Genomic DNA, 16,941 nt, shown 5'->3' on the forward strand with positions numbered 1-16,941 from the left:
TCATTTATCAATGGAATTTATCCCATTATTGTCAGCCCAAGCCACAGGCCTTTTGCTCTCGAGTATTGACGGAGATGTGGCGGACATAAATGGCCGCGCTATGAAGCGAATGCAGGGCGATTTCCAGACGTAATGCAGCGGATCCGGAGTGACGAGATGTATCCCTCGAGATAGTCCAATGATTTTTATAAACCCTCCATACCATCCCAGAATTCACAATGAAAGTAGAAGTCCCAGTGATGCTGCTGAAGAATCTGGATCCTTCCCAACTGTGAAATGAAAGGAGTCTTCGCGTCACACTGTGTGGAAAGCATGAGTACGAGACTGACTTGACAGCTGGCAAATCGGCTGACGAAGATGTACGACTCTTCAAGATCAAGCTACATGGAAAGGATAACAACCCACACATACTCACCTAATCAATCCTTTCGTGCGGATTCCATACTTCATTCAGTCTGCAATTGCTATGACTATTACGAGGTCTCTAGGCCAATCCATGAAGTATGTAGGTGTGGATTTACAGTGACATCAATTTTTCAGTCATGGATATGTGTATGTCGCTCGCAAGAAGCGAGGCCTACGTATCATCGGTCTAAGTGCTCTATATACAACTTATAAATATGTGCTATCTACAAGCAATCCTTGCCTGCGCGGAAAATATGCCAAACTCGATTGAGAACCAGCATTTGCCTTTCATCTGCGGCGAATGGGGTTTTCGGCCGTTGTGCGGTAAGCTTACCTTGCTACCTGCAGACCTCGACATCCGTTCCGCGCTGCGGCCTCTCCGGCCTATTTTGGAGTCTCACACGAACAATGGGCTGCAACACGATTGCGGCACCGGCTATAAGTCATCGAAACCTTCCCGTACCACCTCAAAGAGAGCAAGTCAGCATGTGACTTGGCCAAATAGTCGTCATAACAATGGAACCATAATGGATTCTTTTTTGAAAGATAGCGCTTGCTGTCGAATATTTCGTAGCTGCAACGAGGGTTTTCATGATAGATGGTTATCATGTGGGGATTTTCTGCACGCACTTGGGGCTTTGCTAGAAATTAGTATCTACCTTGTAGTTGCTGTCAAAGGTTTTTTTCTTCTTCCTTCTTTACGGACTTATGCCGCCAAGTCACAACTGTTCTTTTTGGCTTACCACGCCTACAACGCGATATCACGTGATTCAGCCCTACAAGCGAGTAAGAATCGAGAGTCTAGAGGTATCAAAGCATAGAAACTGCATTTGAGTGGCAGCCAGGGTTGTCAAGATCGCTGATTCATACTCCGTACAGCAAATTGTGAGCTTGCTCAACATTTTAGCACGACCGCCATGCTTCCAGCTGAGCACAATGTCAGTACATTTATCATGAGAGTGTTGGGAGAACGACGATACGTGACGCGGGCGCAGATATAGGGGCAAAGAAACGGGTCTTGTGTCATTCTGGCTAATGCAAGCGAGTCATACATATGTCACTGATCTTTGCGGCCGGGGTGGATGAAGTTTGATTTGTAGCTGATTGAGATACTTAAAGTACCAGTGCTAAGACGAGTCATTTCTATTAACATTCGCCCGTCTCGTAAGAAAGACGTGATTCAGGCCGGGAATTTGGGGACGCCGAGGTGAATGATGCTGTGCTGATCCGTGCTTGGGGTTACATGATGGTGAATCTTGTGGTCGTCAAAGGGTCGTCGCACTAGTCGGGGTCGTGGATTGGTGTAGATGTGTCTGCGAATGGGAATCCGTTCTGTTGGTGCCAATAGAGTGGGTTGGTGTAAAGGGGTATAGCATAATACGGGAGACGAAGGAGTCGAAGAGCCAACATACTTTCGATATCCAGGCCAGGCGACAAACGAGCATTTGGTGTGATGCTCGAGCTCCTGGTAATATCATTCGAGCGAATCCGAGGGAATTGTGAAGAGGAGGCTCCTTGCAGGAACCGTGGAAGACCGGAGTGCGCAGGGGAAGCGCTTTCGTACTGAAGAGGTGTCTTACATGTCCATTGAATCGCCTCCGTTGGCAAAGCTGAAGTGTCCCGATGGTTGCGCTTGCTGTTGCTGCTGGCCGAAGCCGAAGCCGCCTTGCCCCGGCGGCGCATTCTCAAGCATGTCTGCGCCAGCCTCCTCCTCGTCAGAAAAGTACTTCCCAATGATGTTGAAAGCTTTCATGTATATTTCCTCATTGATGTTGTTTTGACAATCATGAATCTTCTCCATGCCTCCGGCTTCTTCAATATGAAGAGCAAAGTGATTGACGCTCTGATCTGACGGGTCTTCGGAAGCTTCCTTGTCCATATCTCCCACCTTCAGAATGTTCTCCAATCCATCAAGAGCGACTTGGATAATCTTGTTATCGGGACAGGCGAGTAGATCGCAGAGCGGCCTAATGCAGCCGCATTGCACCAAGTAACGGATCTGCTCTGGCTTCTGAAGCCCACCAGAGGTTGCGTTGGAAATGGCCCAGCATGCCTCTTTGCGAGTCTTGAAGTCTCCGTTGGACAACAGATTGATCAACGGAGGAATGATATGAGCGTCAATGACTGCCTGGATCTGGGTAGAGTTCCCGGCTGTAACGTTCGAGATGGTCCAGCATGCCTCTTTGCGGATACCGTCCTTTTGGGAGCCGAGTAGTGAAAGAAGCGCTGGTAGTGATCCACAATTAATGATAATCTGGGTCTGTACATCGTCACCGGTGACGATGTTGCCGACGGACCGAAGTGCAGGTGTCTGCACTGATGTTGATTGATGAGTAAGAAGCTCTACCAGGCGACGAGGGATTCCTGCTTCAATGACTGCCTGGATCTTGTCGTTGGCGCCGTCAGATAGATATGAGATAGCCCAGCAGGCGTCAATCAGAACTTCGTCATCCAGAGAGTAGACCAGCTTTGCGAGAACGGGCAATGCGGGAAGGATCTGAGAAGACTGGTCAGCAAGGTTGACAATTGGAGTGTGACGAAGGAGGTAGGAGACCTACAGTCTGCCAATCTGGCTGGGGCGTCTTCCCACGACAGAAGTTGCTGAGAGTCCAAGTTGCATTTCTAAGCATACTGAGCTTACGGCTGTCGCCCAGAAGAGCGAGCAATGGTCGTAATGCACCAGCCCCCAAGACAAAGTCTCGACAATGCGGACTGTCACCAGCAATGTTTCCCAACGCCCAAACAGCTTGCTCTCGAACATCGGGTTCATGGCTGCTGAGGAGTTCGACAAAGATCGGCACGGCTCCGGCGTTGATGACAACCTGAGTCTGTTGTGCTGAGCCAGACGCGATGTTGGTCAAGGCCCAGGCGGCCTCAAATTGGACCAGGGTATGAGGAGAGCGGAGGAACTCCACAAATCGGCTGACCACACCAGTCTCAATAACCTTCTCAATGGGTGGATTGCGTTCTTTTGACAGAAGCTTGCGAAACTTTGTAGTGGCTTGGATCTGTGAATCGATCTCATTGGAGAATACACCATCTACCATCTGAGGAAGTTCGGTAGTAAGCTGAACAGAAAGAGTTTGATTAGCTTGATGTATCATGAAGCCCTAAGCATGGATTTGCCCTCCGAGCATATAATTTTGGGCGCGTAATGGTCACGCATGGACTGCAACTGAGAAGTGAGAGGACCCTTGCGGAGCAGCGCGATCCATACCAAGTTGGCATCAGAAAGATGTTACACCACTCAGGTGGCAATAGGCGGAGGTAGAGAGAAAGCACGAACAATCTCGAGTCTACGTACCTGGCTTTCGATCGTGCCTCCCTCATCATCGCTATCGATTGAAGCGCCCAAAGAAGCACCAGGTGCTGACGTTTGTGTCCCATCGCGACCAGCAATACCTCGTCTCTTTGCTAGATTCTCCTCTCTCTTTGCTTTTCGGATTTCAACTTGTTGCTCTTCACGACGACGACGCAGCTCATCCGGCTTGAAGGTATTCTTAGCTTTGAATTGAGTGCGACGATGCTCCGGGATGAAGCGTTCAGCCATTTTGACGGTGAAGTATCGATCTTAGTCTTGGCTTTAGAGGTAGAATACACTGCACAGTGATGTGAGACTGTGTAGTAAATCAAGTGCAGTGTCGTGCGTACGTGAGTGTTGTGGTTTTGCAGAAGTGGGCTGCTTGGAACGGGCTAGCCATTTCGCCTCAGACCTAACCTTTACCTTAGTCCAGGCCTGTTCCGGTACCTAGTACCTCATGATTGGTCAGCCTCAGCTAGCCGGACAACCCGGGCCGGCTAGCCTGCAGACTTCTTTCAACCTGCTACCTTAGCGCAATATCGGAATTGGCAAACCCTCCAAACACTCCAAGACTCCCTGGCTTGCAAAGAATTAATCCCTTATCTATGGGATATGAACGAGCCCTGTTTGGAATTTCCATCATCATAACGAGGAAGTATCTCTTCAAAGAGTCTTAAGGTGAGTTTGTCTTCCGAGCTTCAAATACACATTCCATACCCTTCAACATGATGAAAGTTCTATTGGAGCTGTCCTAGGTGGCTGGAAACAGTACATGAGGATATAAATCTACCTATACGCATACTCTCTGACAAAACAAAGCACATTCCTCTTTCAGTCTTAACACACCCACGCACACCGATGTTGACATCGTGTTGCCAGCCTTAGGAATATTTTCCCCTTCCTGCTCAGTTGGCGAAGCTCACTCACTTGCGTCGCTTCTCCAACAAGATGGCCACAGACCCACGATTAGCACGTCTGGATCCACGGCGGACAGCAACTCCAACACAGCCTCCTCCACCACCTCCACCAGCAAAATCAGATCAGAAGCCTCTGGGTGGGTACGATGGAGTCGAAGATGCGGACCCAATGGCTGTATCACGAAATGAGGAGGGTGGCTTCAAGCTGAAATTCTGCACAGTATGTGCAAGTAACCAGAACAGGTACGCTTTTTACCCATCACAATTTTACCAGTTGTCCCTGTAGTTTATTTCCCTCGCCGATTGACCTAGCCCAAGTGACTGCCGTAGAACACTTTGTGCACCACCCAAATAATGTAACTACTACTTTAAGCCTACAACAAACACATTATTACGAATGCCGTCTAGGTCTATGGCTGACTATCCAACGCTTAGATCAATGGAAGCCCACCTCCGCTTGTCGCTCGCGTCCTATCCCGTCCTCTCTTTCGGAACCGGCTCCCTCGTACGCCTTCCCGGTCCGTCGATAACCCAACCAAACGTCTATCCTTTCAACAGCACTTCTTACTCGACCATGTACCAAGAGCTCTCGCAGAAAGACCCTCGCTTGTATCGCGCCAACGGCATACTTTCCATGCTTGAGCGCAACCTGAAGGTCAAATGGGGTCCTGAAAGATGGCAGGATTGGCCAATTGGGAAGCCGCGACTAGATCAGCAGAGGGAAGACAAAGGCAGCAGAGGCGCAGAGGGAGGCGTAGTGGACGTGGTGATCACATGCGAAGAGAGATGCTGGGACGCTGTGGTGGACAATTTGCTTGAGAGAGGTAGTCCATTGAATCGGCCGGTGCATATCATTAATGTAGATATCAAAGACAACCATGAAGAGGCGTTAGTGGGTGGAAAAGGGATCCTTGATTTAGCAGACTCGCTGAATCAGGCGGCAAATGAAGAGAGGAGGTCTGGAAATGGAAACGGTTTCGACGAAAGGGTGCCAGAGCTGCTGGCAGAGTGGCAGGAGAGATGGCCGCAATTGCCGGCGTTGTGGACTCTAGGGTGGTTTTAAAAGCTGGGCTTTGCTGGATTTTGTCGACCATTTTGCATTACCGGATACCCCCATGCAGCTGTATTATGAGACTTCCAGCATCTGAGACGGTGAACATGCAGTGATGCTATTGGGAAAGTGGAAGCAACTCAGAACATGATCAGGCCGTTCACACCTACCTTTCTCTCTCGGCTTCTAGGTGCCTTGTAAACTCGGGTTAAAGCAGACTGAGTAACAGAATATATGGATTAAGTCCGCCTTTTCTTGTATTTTGTAACATTACAGACTACCAGTGATGTTAGCAGCCGCGGTTGGGGGTTAAGGTAGTTACATTATTGAACCCTAGCTGCAGGGGCTGGCGGCGGCGCGGTCGATCGTACTTCGGAGGGTATTTATCGGACAGACGGGATGAAATAATAAAGTTCTTAAAGGTCAGCACAAAAGAGTCCTGGACAGCGCTAGTCGAGCCCTAACCCTATTTTCGAAAGGCAGCCCTGTACAGTACCGTAGAATTATTCGTGACCCCCTAAGCCCATTGTCTAGGCAACCTTTTAGGCGGGGCGTTATCCGGCAGCAGTCTTGGCGTCCAGGACCCTTGGGAAGGAATAGGCGGATTTTCGCCATCGTGTTTTAACACCGAGCCACCATTCTCCATCACGCAACAAATGCTCAAAATACACATTCTTATGAGAGAGTCAGATATCGTACGGAATTCTCATAGAGACTTTCAGCACCCGAAGTCCCCAGTTGTAAAGGTTGGACTTCGATTTTTAGATCCTCCATATAGTGAAATGAGTCTTTGTACAACCGAAGAGTGGGGATGAACCGAGTATACTCGGTAAAAAGAGCTTGGAATTCGTCATTGGGTATGCAGATCGCGAAGGAGATATCGCTGAAGGCATACGAGTAACCGTTGCGTAGTCGGTCAGAATCGACGTCGTAAGGTGTCTCGGTAATAGTCATCGAGTGTCGCGACGGCCCTAGGATTGGTGGATAGTAGTTCTCCGGAGACCTCCCTTTGGTCTCTGGTGTTGAGGCGCTATCGTCAAAGTTCTGCCGAATTAGCGTGTGAACCTGCCTTCTCCTCAACCACCGTTGAAGAGTCCTTTCGTCTTCTGTTTCATCGAGTTTTGCTGACATAGTAGCACGCAAAGCAAACCATATCTCATGAGCATCGCTGGTCTGCTTTACGATCCTGCCGCCGCGAGGGTATATCACATACTCCTCACTGATAATCGAAAAGGTCGAAAACATAGGAGTTGTAGGCTAGAAACATCAGTCAGTCAGGGTAGAAGATAGAGTTTTTTGTCCAGGCACTGAGTCTAGGAATGTTCGTGTTTCTAGACTCTTACTTGTTCCCAAGTCTCGCGAAGTGCTTCTAGATCTGACGGGGGAGGTGGTGTTGAGGAGTCAAAGTCGGGATGGCCGCCTGGCTTCAAGTAGCAGTCTACTTTACTCGAGTGGTGTAAAGATAGTTGTTGATTTGATGGCGATTTGCTCTGCGAACAAGACGATCTCCAGGCTTCATCATGTCCAAAATTCTAAGCGTTTGATGGCGAAGTCATAACACATTCTTGATTTCCCAGCTGCCGCCCCGAATCCCTGTAGAAGTGCTTCTACGGCCAGCCACGGACCTTCATATCATGAGAGATTGTGGGATGTATTTGTCTTCTTGCGTGATCCACTTTACCCTCAACCTGTGTCTCCGTAGATGATCTGAGTCTATACCATGAAGATTGTGTGCCGTTCGGAACAGGCGAACTTTTCTCAAGGTATAAGGCTTCTTTCTGGTCCGTGTTCGACGCGAAAAGCGTAGCCATAGTGGTGATATAAAGCTGTATTGACTACAGGCGAATTTTAATTCTCATTTTTGTGTTTATTTTCTATATATCGAAAGGTAATCTCCTAAAAACGGGCCGCCTGGGTCGCGATTGTTAAGGAGATAGATGTTCGGTGGCGGAAGAACTTATGAACATGGCCATGAAGAATAAAACAACAGAATTATGCCAGATACATGATTTTATCTATGAAATCTAATGAATCTAATAGTACGCCGTTTTTTATTTCTCATGCTTGCTGACTCCTTCCTCATGATCCTTAGCGTTGGGTTGAAGAGGTGATGAGTCTCTTAGCCCACCAGACGAAGCAGTAGTAATCAGCTTTCTTCGTCTCGTGCCTGATCCAAAAAAGGTGTGCAGCAAGCATGTAAAGAAAGCCCGTGATTCCCATGATTGAGTTTGAACGCCTGTATCACCGTCACACTGAATCACACAATGAAAGTCTCACCACGCTCCCCCTCCCCTCCTCGCTTTCCTTTCCCGCCATCTCCTCAAAGCTCCCACGGTCTTCCAAGTGCCGCTGAAGAGCAGTGTGATGTAGCATGATTACCCCGATACATCTTGCGGACAGCCTGTGCGGGCTGCGTTGATTGAGTCAGTCCAATATCAATGAGGTCTCCCTCTTCCGTAACCGCCATTTCGTCAAATATGACTTTATGGGTGGTAAGATTTCGAGATCTCTGAGCTTTTTCGGCCACAGGAGCAAGAAGTTGAGAGCCCCTACTTTTTTTTTGCGCGGCGGAGAGTTTTCGTGTTGTGGAGTTGGGTTGCGTAGAGTTGACAGAGTCAGGGTCTTGCTGGGTGGTGGTAGTGTAAGATGCTTGTTCCTTGCTGCCCTTGTCTTCATGCTCTGGATTGTGGTGTAGGGTATTCTCAGTTGTCGTTTGAGCTTGAGAATGCTGTTTATCTGCCATTGCAGGTGTGGAGTTGGGTTGCGCAGAGCTGAGAGAGCCCGGGTCTTGCTGGGTGGTAGTATAAGATGCTTGTTCCTCGTTGCCCTGGTCTTCATGCTCTGGATTGTAGTGTGTGGTATTCTTAGTTGTCGTTTGAGCTTGAGAACGCTGTTTGTCTGCCATTGCAACATGAGACTGTAGGATCAGGGCTAGTTGGTCCCGGGACTCTGCAGAACCAGGGCACTTTGGTTTGTGTGTGTTTGTGTGACCTCTCATGCGCCGTTCGGATACATACGTCTTTGGGCAAAATGAACATTTATATTGTTTGGCTCGGCCGGGCAAGAATATAAAGAGAGGATGAAAGCCATCGTAATTTCCATAGAGGTCACCGGCGTTCGAAAAATGAAGCTGACAATCTGGATCTGGACAGGGTAAAGAGTGAGTGCTTGATAGTTCTGCAAGTTGAGAAGACTCTGCAAGTTGAGGAGACGAGCCGGCAGACATAATGGTTATCTTTCGAAGATAGATAGATTGGAGAAGTCTTGATGCTCTTTGGTTGAAGTTGAAAGGTTGGGAAGTGTTTGGTGGAAGATTCGAAGGATGAGGATGGTAAGTCGTACAGAAAATGAACTCTTGGTGCTCTTTGGTTGAGGTGTTGGCAAGTGTGCGGTAGAGGATTTGTAAGATGAGGATGCTAAGCCGTACAGAAGGGCAACTCTTGGTGCTCTTTGATTGAGGTGTTGGCAAGTGTTCGGTGGAAGATTTGTAGGATGAGAATGGTAATTCGTAGAGAATATGACTTTTTCTGGTGAGTCTGGTAGTCTGATCGCGATCATTTCTGTTTTTTGGGTGCATCTCTATTTCTTTGTCCCATGAGTCAGATGCAGAGCTCCGAGACAGCCATTGCCTGATCTGGCATAAGACATGCCCGGTGCTCTGGTCGTTACCCCAGTTCCTATACGAAATGTTTCCATGGAAGCTCCTTCAGGCTTTGTTCGGAAGTCGTAATTCCGTTCTAGAACAGATTCTTGTCTTTGATTTCGGACTTGCTCAACTATACTGATGGCCGACTGCATCGTGGCTTACCCTATTGTAACTTCCGAGAGACGCAACTGATCCTCTTTTGAATAATGCGGTGTATAGTGTGAGACTTAATGCTTGGGAACAATGGTATAAAAATAGCCACTTATCTATCACGGTCCACAGTGATGAACAACCTGCATTGTATAATCAGTACCCTTAGAATCTTGACCGGTGATACAGCCTACATGTTCATCATTACCCCCTTTGCTCTCTGCATTGTATTGTCTTCCTTACACTTATTGCATGTCAGAACTCGTAATGAAGTCTAACTTCAACTCGCATGAGCTCTCGCCTCAAGAGAGTCAGAACAGTACGTATTCATCAGCCACTTGTCCAAGTAGAGTACGTTAGTGACTTGTTACTCAGGAACAATACGCTAGGGGAATAAACCCCACAGATCATGGCCGCGCAGATCGTACTCGAAAGTCAAAATACGTCCGTTTCGAGGCAGCCATCGACCGAAGGCTCCAAGAGTTCGAAGCAGACCAGGAGACGTCACAAACAGCTATCAACAGGAATGGCAAGCGACCTCAACTTGGCTACGATCGAATCGCCAATGCTCGTCGTCGGCAATCCATACCTGACTACGAAGTCAAACAATCTAAGAAAACGCCTGGACGGTAAAAAGGGTTAGATTGGCTAGAGAGGCAGGGCAAGGCCAAATTCGAAGCGCAGTTCGCATCGATCCTTGCGCAGTGGGGGGTCAAAGATACGCATAAATGGACCTGTGTTCTTCTCCCAGAGGATTCGAAGTCGTTGGACCCTATACTTCTCAGCAATCTGTTCACTCCGGAGAGATGCCCACTTGCCGGCTCTGGACGCTTCTCTTACAAGTACTCGGACCATGTGACAGCCTTTGCGCGAGCGGTTGCATGGTACCAAACGTGGCCACGGAGAGCAGCCGATCTGGACCAATTCCTTGGGTCTGCAGCTTACAAAGATAAGGATACTTCCCATACCTGTCACCAGGAGTTTTGTCTCATACACATCACGTATGAGGGAGCTGACATAAATCACGACCGAAAACTGTGCTGTGAGAGAGATAAATTCTTGCGCGCGGAAGGCCGACCGATTCCAGAAAACTGCACCAGGCATAATCCCCCCTGTTCAATACAGGTAAGCTAGCCCAGCTCCATTATCTTCTAATACTTATTGCCGTTAGCATGCCTCCCTGACGACACTTGAAGCATTCAACATTCAATTCTCGGTCTTACGTCAAGCAAGAGGTATACAATCAAGCGAACCTCTTGCAAGGCCACGCCGACATCCGTTTTCCTTCTTTGAATCTCAACTTCCTCTCTCCTCTGGCTTTACCGCAGTCACCTTAGGCTTAGATCACCTCCATCTCCATACTCCGTCACCAAGTGATAACGGCAAACCCGACTTAATTTGCGAGTTCTGCACCAGGATCAAGTCTTTTACAACTATTGTTGGGTATCTTGCTCATCGGTCCCATAAACACGGAGATGTTGAGGAGGCGGGACGACCGCATGAACGGTGTCTGAAGGAGATAAAGCGTGTTAGCTTGCTTTGGCTCTTATACTGGCGTCGATGTCCAAACAGAAGTAAGTATGGCCAATCGACTCTTAAGAAGCTGGAACAGACTCGGGAGGAAGACTTTGATTGGGATGTTGTTGAGAGTTGGCAGCTTCGTCGTTGATTTGGCCTCACTCGATTGGGTATATCAGGCCTCAGTTAGAATCAGGCGTGCTTTGCAACTAGATTTTGAGCATTCGGACTTACTCACGTTGTTGATGTTTGCATCCTCATCTATCGCAGTAAGAGTGGTCCTCACCATATTATAATGACGATTGTGCGTATTTGGTCAGGTGAGCTTCCTTCTTTTAACAATCTCACTTTTTCAACGACTCTATATCACATACAAAGATCCGTCAACAAGTCGTGCTCTTTAAAAACTCCTAATAGCTGTCAATCGTGCCCAGTAACGAGCTAGAAGCCGAGTATTGTGGAACACATATCAACGTTGCGGGCAATGACTTGCCAGTGGATCGTGCTTCCCTCCGCCCATCCCCTCTCCGCCCCCCATCGAAAACACACGCCAAACTCTTTTTCCGAACTAATGAGACGACTGCTCGCTTCTTCACTCCTTTCCCACTCAAATTATCTTCCTTGTTCTGTCGTCTGACCCCTAGATCCTCCTAAATTAGAAATCGCGGAAGACGTTTCCGACGACTCTCATAGAGAACTGTCAGACGGCAGACAGCAAATACTCCTCCAGCTTTCCACGACTGCCTCCCTCAACGTCCAGTAGACGCCACACCGCCTCAATCCCATCCGGAATCGTAGACCCGACATCGCAACCCAGAAATGTTAACGCTACAGCTACATTTTCTTCTGTCACCTTATCCTTTACATCAAAGCTGCAAGTAGTCTGAAAAGCTGGATCAGAGCGCACATCGGCAGGAGATCGTATTTCCCAGATCTCGTTAATCTGCGAATCCGCCCCCTCAGGAAGGCTGAGATGACGTTCAATCTTCTCGTCTTCAAGTTCCGCTGGAAAATTGAACTTTTCGCAATTCCAACACCAGGACTCGAACAAGATGTTGCATCTTTCCGCATCCCACGTCCTCCAATCAGGATATTCATCACCTTGCCAGTATCCCGTCGTCATCTCCTGGCCATGAATCTTATGGGCGATCGATGCAGTACATGGTGTACAATCGTATGGCCAGAGTTCGAGACCCACCCGGCCCCTTACCGCCCAGAGGTTTTCTCCCGGGTGGTCAGGGTCCGGTTCCCCTTTGATCTCCTGTGCCATACCGAGAAGCCTTCGCAGAGCTACTTGCATAAGGATATCGGCGTTGAGAATGATATCGTTGTCCTTGTTGCACTGTCCTCGCAGTACAGATATGCGATAATTGAACCAAGCCTCGCAGTCGGCTTCTGTCCATTTCGCGGGATACGAGCGCTCCGAGAAGGGGAAAAATACGCCTTCCCTTAGCCAAAGCCGTTCTGGAATTCTCTCGTATCTGAACTGACTGGCTATACCTCGAAGTTGTTTGTCCCGATAATCAAGATTTTCCTTGGAAGGAGTCGACTGCTTTCTTCTTCTAATCCAGGTTTCCTCGCTGATCCTCAATTGCCGACTGTATTTTCTCGTCGCGAGAGGCTGCGCGGTCCGCATAGTTTCATGTAGCTCTACCATCTGTGACTGAGTAATCGTAGAGTTAAGGCGAGCTGTAAGATCTCTGCCACATTCATGGTGCGTGTCGACGAGGTTTCGGAAGCTGATGGCGACATTTTAAGTTCTGCTTTAGTCCACGCTTGGGAAGAGAGCTTGGTCAGAGGCAGCAGAATCTTTGGCCAGGCACCGCAGAAAAGATTGAACGCCCAATTAGTAATAGCAATATTCCCGGAAATTTGATAATCCGATAGTACCATCAGAACAGAAGGTTATGGGTCGAATATCGTCAATGCTAGCGACAAAAGGATTACGGATTGTTCCATCCCAGCTAGTCATCTGGGATTCTAAGAGAGTATGATATCAGTATCATCTTGTTGGAGTGATGAAGTACTTGTCTACCTAATTTGCCTCGACAGGGTATAGCGCAATACTGGTCACGCCACTGGATTGTATCATCTTCAAGCTTATCGACCTGCGTCTGAAGCGTATTCCAGATTGTCGTTCCTAGAAGGTCAATATCTCTTTCGGGTTTTCCAATTTTTCTCAGCGCTTGATTTTCTTTCCGAAGTCTGTCCAACAGCCTTTCACACAAGGACCCTGGCCTCAGTCCTTTCTGGGCAGACAAACTATGCTCAGGTACAATTGAAAGTCCTTGTTTTAAGGCGGCTTCTCGATTGTCGCTAGTACGTTCTCGATGTTAACGCTTCGTCGTTGTGATGTTAGATTTCTGACAGTTCGTGCCGTCTTTGTTACGGCCAGCACACACACTTGTATTTGGGAAAGGGCGAGTGAGAAGGCGATCTGAGAGCGATGCGCTTCTGGTGCTGTCCTCGCCGGAGTCACACATATCGACAGAGGAACTGATGCCTTCCTGACGGAGATTTAGCCCAAGAAAATTAAAAGCCTCTATTGGAGAGCAAATGCGTAGGTCGGAGTTTGAGGTCATACGCCGAACGCGTAAGAGTTCCTTGTAAGGATGGCTCAACTGCCACTTCAATGTAATGGTTTTAATCCTGCAAGTGATTATGAAGATGGCCGTAAGGGATATCTTGATTGAATAGGAATGCTGCTCTGAAATGTTGAAGTGGCGAATTTCGTGAAGGAAGACATTACTTTCCTCATTTCTATTGCCTGACGAAGCCATCAACTTGTGTTGGGCATCTGAGTCTTACCTTACACTTGAAGCAGATGTTAGGGATTTGGCGTGATGCTAAGGTAACCCGTTTACCCCATGCGTCGATCGCCCCAAAATAGATCTTCACAGGTGAGACTTGCAATTTGATACTCATAGGTTTCGCAAAGATTTTGAAGACAAATTTGAACAATTATTAAAGATTATTAAGATTGAAGCTAGCCACTTTGGGCTAACTTCCGCATGCGACGAGAGGGTGCAAGATCGCGACTACTCGTACTTTGACTTCTCTGATTATTTTGACGTTTTTTAGTCAAGGCCTACCCCCAGCAATGCAACGACGCTAGTCTTTCTACAGGGGCTTTCATTGGTCAATTGGCTTCTTTGAAGTCTTCATGTGTGTTCTGAAGACTTCAGGACGTCCATGAAGCTGCAGCCAAGCAAATAGTATGAGGCCTAATAGTTACTCAATGGCGTTAGGGTAAACTCGAAATCTAGCCGCATGTAGGCAAAATGTGGTCTTCAAAATCTTTGCGAAACCTATCTAATTACTCTACTCATACCAGACTTTTGGACTGCCCTGCCAAAACATGGGTCGTTACAGTAAGGATATCAATGCGTCACCGTTCTGGTACCCGCTTGGCCTCTTTCATCCGTTACTCGGAGGTTCCCTGCTGCTTCATTTCACATCAATGGTGATCAGTTAAGAACCTGGCTAAGAGCATCCTGACGCTAATTGATGGCGGACGACGAAGGAAGAGTGCTACCCACGACGCCCGAAAACATAGCAATGCTACAAGCAGAAGTCGCAGCTAAGAGACAGCGGAGAGCAGATCGGGCTGCGAGACGACTAGCAAGGGCTCAAAGTAGGCCGCTGGAGTCACAGGCTACGGTATGACTTCATGTCAGCATGTGACTTCCACCAGCATAATGACAGAGAGGATATTAAATACAAACTTACTGCTCTATATAGGAAGACATAGGGAGTGCCTGTCAATGGAGAAGCCGACGCAAACTATGTTGCGTCTTTACAGAATACATCCCAAGCACCAAGCGGCCTGGCTATTGATCCCAGCCACGACAATACGCGCCAACGCATTGTCACCGCCTTCCGAGCCTCATCCATTGGATCCATCGAAATTTGTCTCCTCAATCCGCTTCCTTCATAGCGAGCCCTCCAACCAACGAAGCTCTCCCTCCCCAATCCGCTTCCTTTTCCGCAGCACACTCTGCATCCATTCATACGGTGAATACTCAGCGGCGCGGTCCAGTCGCTATACTACCCAACGCGTTAGGAGAAGGTCTTTACGATGAGAGGAGGTTCACCAGTCCATACAGATTCACGGAATCTACATCTTTTACTGGAGACGATGTCGCAGAGACTGTCGCTACAGGTTCTGCAGACCAAGAACATCAGAACCTCGAAACGTGGCGCTCTATGCCTTCATTGCCGTTCAAGGATGAAGCAGGATCTACAGACAGTGCCGCAAAAGACGACTCCGAGATGGAAAGCGATGGAGAACACTTGACGACCGAAATTCAACGTGTTTTCATGACTCTCAGGGCTTGGACTAGTTGCCTTGCAATTAGGGACACCCTCTCGAACCTCTCAGAGTCAATCTTCTGGATGTGGACCCAAATTATCTTGTGGATCCTTGCATCTCTCCCTTACATTTCTCGACGCGTTCTCAACAAAACTACACTCCTTGGGATATTGGCTGTTCTTGTTGGTCTTGTCGGCCTAGCGGTTTACGGATGGGTCGCTTCTGTCCATGCAAGTGTTCACGGATGGGCCGGTTCTGTTCTGCACATAGGTCCATGTTCAATCTGCAAGGCATCCAGGGGAAACTTCTTTCGAACAGCCTGCTACCCAAAAGACATCACCGCTGATGTCATGAACACGTTCAACGAAACTTACGCCAATTTCGATACAGCTATGGCTACCAGAAATCTTATTTCCACCGCTCCAATAGACCTTCGCAGCAGCCGCAGCTCCCTTCACCGTGACCTCTTGCGTCTCCGAGCCCTCAATGCTACTCTTTATATTCCTAGTGCCAACTTCGCTTCTATCGATAGCCAAACCGTCAATGTGCTCGAACTGAGCAAAGCAATACCGGACGTACTGTTCCGCTGTCTCTCAAGACTTGCATCGACAGTGGCAGTAGTGGACTACCAGACCAATGTTACGATAGCGGAAATTGCAGCCTTCCGAGCAGGGAAGACGTCTCCGTACATCTCTATCCCTGGAAAACGGCCTCGCCGAGTAAATGCTCAACATGCTCTGTCTATCAGATTTGAAGGGCACGTTCTCTCCTGGCAAAAATTCATGGAGCCTCTTTTAGCCGTTGATAAGGCCCTTCTCGATACAATCGGGCAAGTATAGATCCTATCGAAGCCTTGAGCGTGTCTCTGGAAACCGCTAGTAACGCAATATACGATTCACGAGTCCACGTCAATTCCGAATGGGGATTACTAAAACGATCTCTCTATTGGCTCACCGGCAAAGAGCCTCCAGAGACAAAAGCCTTACTGCAAACGCTCTCAGTGACTGAGGAAATGAAAGGTCCACTGCATCATCTATCGACTTGGTTTGGGCCAATGTGGCCAATAATTTAAGCGTCAATTTGGGGCTGGAGGAGATTTTGAGAGCAATCGAAGGGGGAGGTATGTTGGTATTGGGGGAGGGGTGCGGGCATGGACTTATTGAACGAGATGCTAGTGGTATTCAATGAGGCGAGTGCAAGGATGGTCGAGGGGAGACGAGGGCTCGAGGCGACGAAGATGAGAAGAAATTCCAGAGAGGGATAAGATAGATTGTATTGTGCTAGGCGGATAGACTCAATCATATCAATAATATCTAATACAAACGATTCGACAAGTGAAATGTCTACATGGCCGCTCTCTGTTTGGACAGCAACAACAATGCTTGTGACTTGCTAGTGAGAATGATTGTGAGAATGCTTCTATGTCTGTGTCCCAGACCGCAATCTCACTACCAAAAGCTTGGCGGTCAGGTTGGAGGCTACCTACTGCCATCTTTGAGTTTGACCCACTGTCAAAAGGAGACCTGTGCAACCAGTGAAGCATGGACATCTTTTAACATACCATACCTTCACTCTTCGGCGCTTGACGTTCTATTGTGCGCAAATGCTTTGGATCGTTTGTTAATTGTTTGCGCGTATACC

General features: G+C 48.2%; 7 protein-coding genes across 7 annotated transcripts; 3 read left to right on the forward strand and 4 right to left on the reverse strand.

The window, feature by feature from the left end:
* Positions 1-1,981: 1,981 nt before the first annotated feature.
* HO133_009177 (uncharacterized protein) lies at positions 1,982-3,955 on the reverse strand (the record flags this gene model as incomplete). The annotated part of the gene is made up of 3 exons (XM_037300038.1): positions 1,982-2,902; positions 2,964-3,473; positions 3,710-3,955. The coding sequence occupies 3 exons, from the start codon at positions 3,953-3,955 to the stop codon at positions 1,982-1,984; spliced, it is 1,677 nt and encodes a 558-aa protein (XP_037154864.1).
* Positions 3,956-4,654: 699 nt separating this feature from the next.
* On the forward strand, positions 4,655-5,686 carry HO133_009178 (uncharacterized protein; the record flags this gene model as incomplete). The annotated part of the gene is made up of 2 exons (XM_037300039.1): positions 4,655-4,866; positions 5,059-5,686. 2 exons carry the CDS (start codon positions 4,655-4,657, stop codon positions 5,684-5,686), a joined length of 840 nt encoding a protein of 279 aa, XP_037154865.1.
* Positions 5,687-6,349: 663 nt separating this feature from the next.
* On the reverse strand, positions 6,350-7,485 carry HO133_009179 (uncharacterized protein; the record flags this gene model as incomplete). Its single annotated transcript, XM_037300040.1, has 3 exons — positions 6,350-6,931; positions 7,018-7,164; positions 7,300-7,485. The coding sequence occupies 3 exons, from the start codon at positions 7,483-7,485 to the stop codon at positions 6,350-6,352; spliced, it is 915 nt and encodes a 304-aa protein (XP_037154866.1).
* Positions 7,486-7,994: 509 nt separating this feature from the next.
* On the reverse strand, positions 7,995-8,579 carry HO133_009180 (uncharacterized protein; the record flags this gene model as incomplete). The annotated part of the gene is made up of 2 exons (XM_037300041.1): positions 7,995-8,023; positions 8,054-8,579. 2 exons carry the CDS (start codon positions 8,577-8,579, stop codon positions 7,995-7,997), a joined length of 555 nt encoding a protein of 184 aa, XP_037154867.1.
* A 1,158-nt stretch (positions 8,580-9,737) lies between these two features.
* On the forward strand, positions 9,738-10,103 carry HO133_009181 (uncharacterized protein; the record flags this gene model as incomplete). Its single annotated transcript, XM_037300042.1, has 2 exons — positions 9,738-9,789; positions 9,877-10,103. The coding sequence occupies 2 exons, from the start codon at positions 9,738-9,740 to the stop codon at positions 10,101-10,103; spliced, it is 279 nt and encodes a 92-aa protein (XP_037154868.1).
* Positions 10,104-11,688: 1,585 nt separating this feature from the next.
* HO133_009182 (uncharacterized protein) lies at positions 11,689-12,645 on the reverse strand (the record flags this gene model as incomplete). Its single annotated transcript, XM_037300043.1, has 1 exon — positions 11,689-12,645. One exon carries the CDS (start codon positions 12,643-12,645, stop codon positions 11,689-11,691), a length of 957 nt encoding a protein of 318 aa, XP_037154869.1.
* A 1,850-nt stretch (positions 12,646-14,495) lies between these two features.
* HO133_009183 (uncharacterized protein) lies at positions 14,496-16,139 on the forward strand (the record flags this gene model as incomplete). Its single annotated transcript, XM_037300044.1, has 3 exons — positions 14,496-14,648; positions 14,740-14,856; positions 15,015-16,139. 3 exons carry the CDS (start codon positions 14,496-14,498, stop codon positions 16,137-16,139), a joined length of 1,395 nt encoding a protein of 464 aa, XP_037154870.1.
* Between the last annotated feature and the right edge of the window lie 802 nt (positions 16,140-16,941).

Source organism: Letharia lupina (assembly GCF_014066315.1).
Source record: "Letharia lupina isolate WasteWater1 chromosome Unknown contig_6, whole genome shotgun sequence".
NCBI lineage: Eukaryota > Fungi > Ascomycota > Lecanoromycetes > Lecanorales > Parmeliaceae > Letharia > Letharia lupina.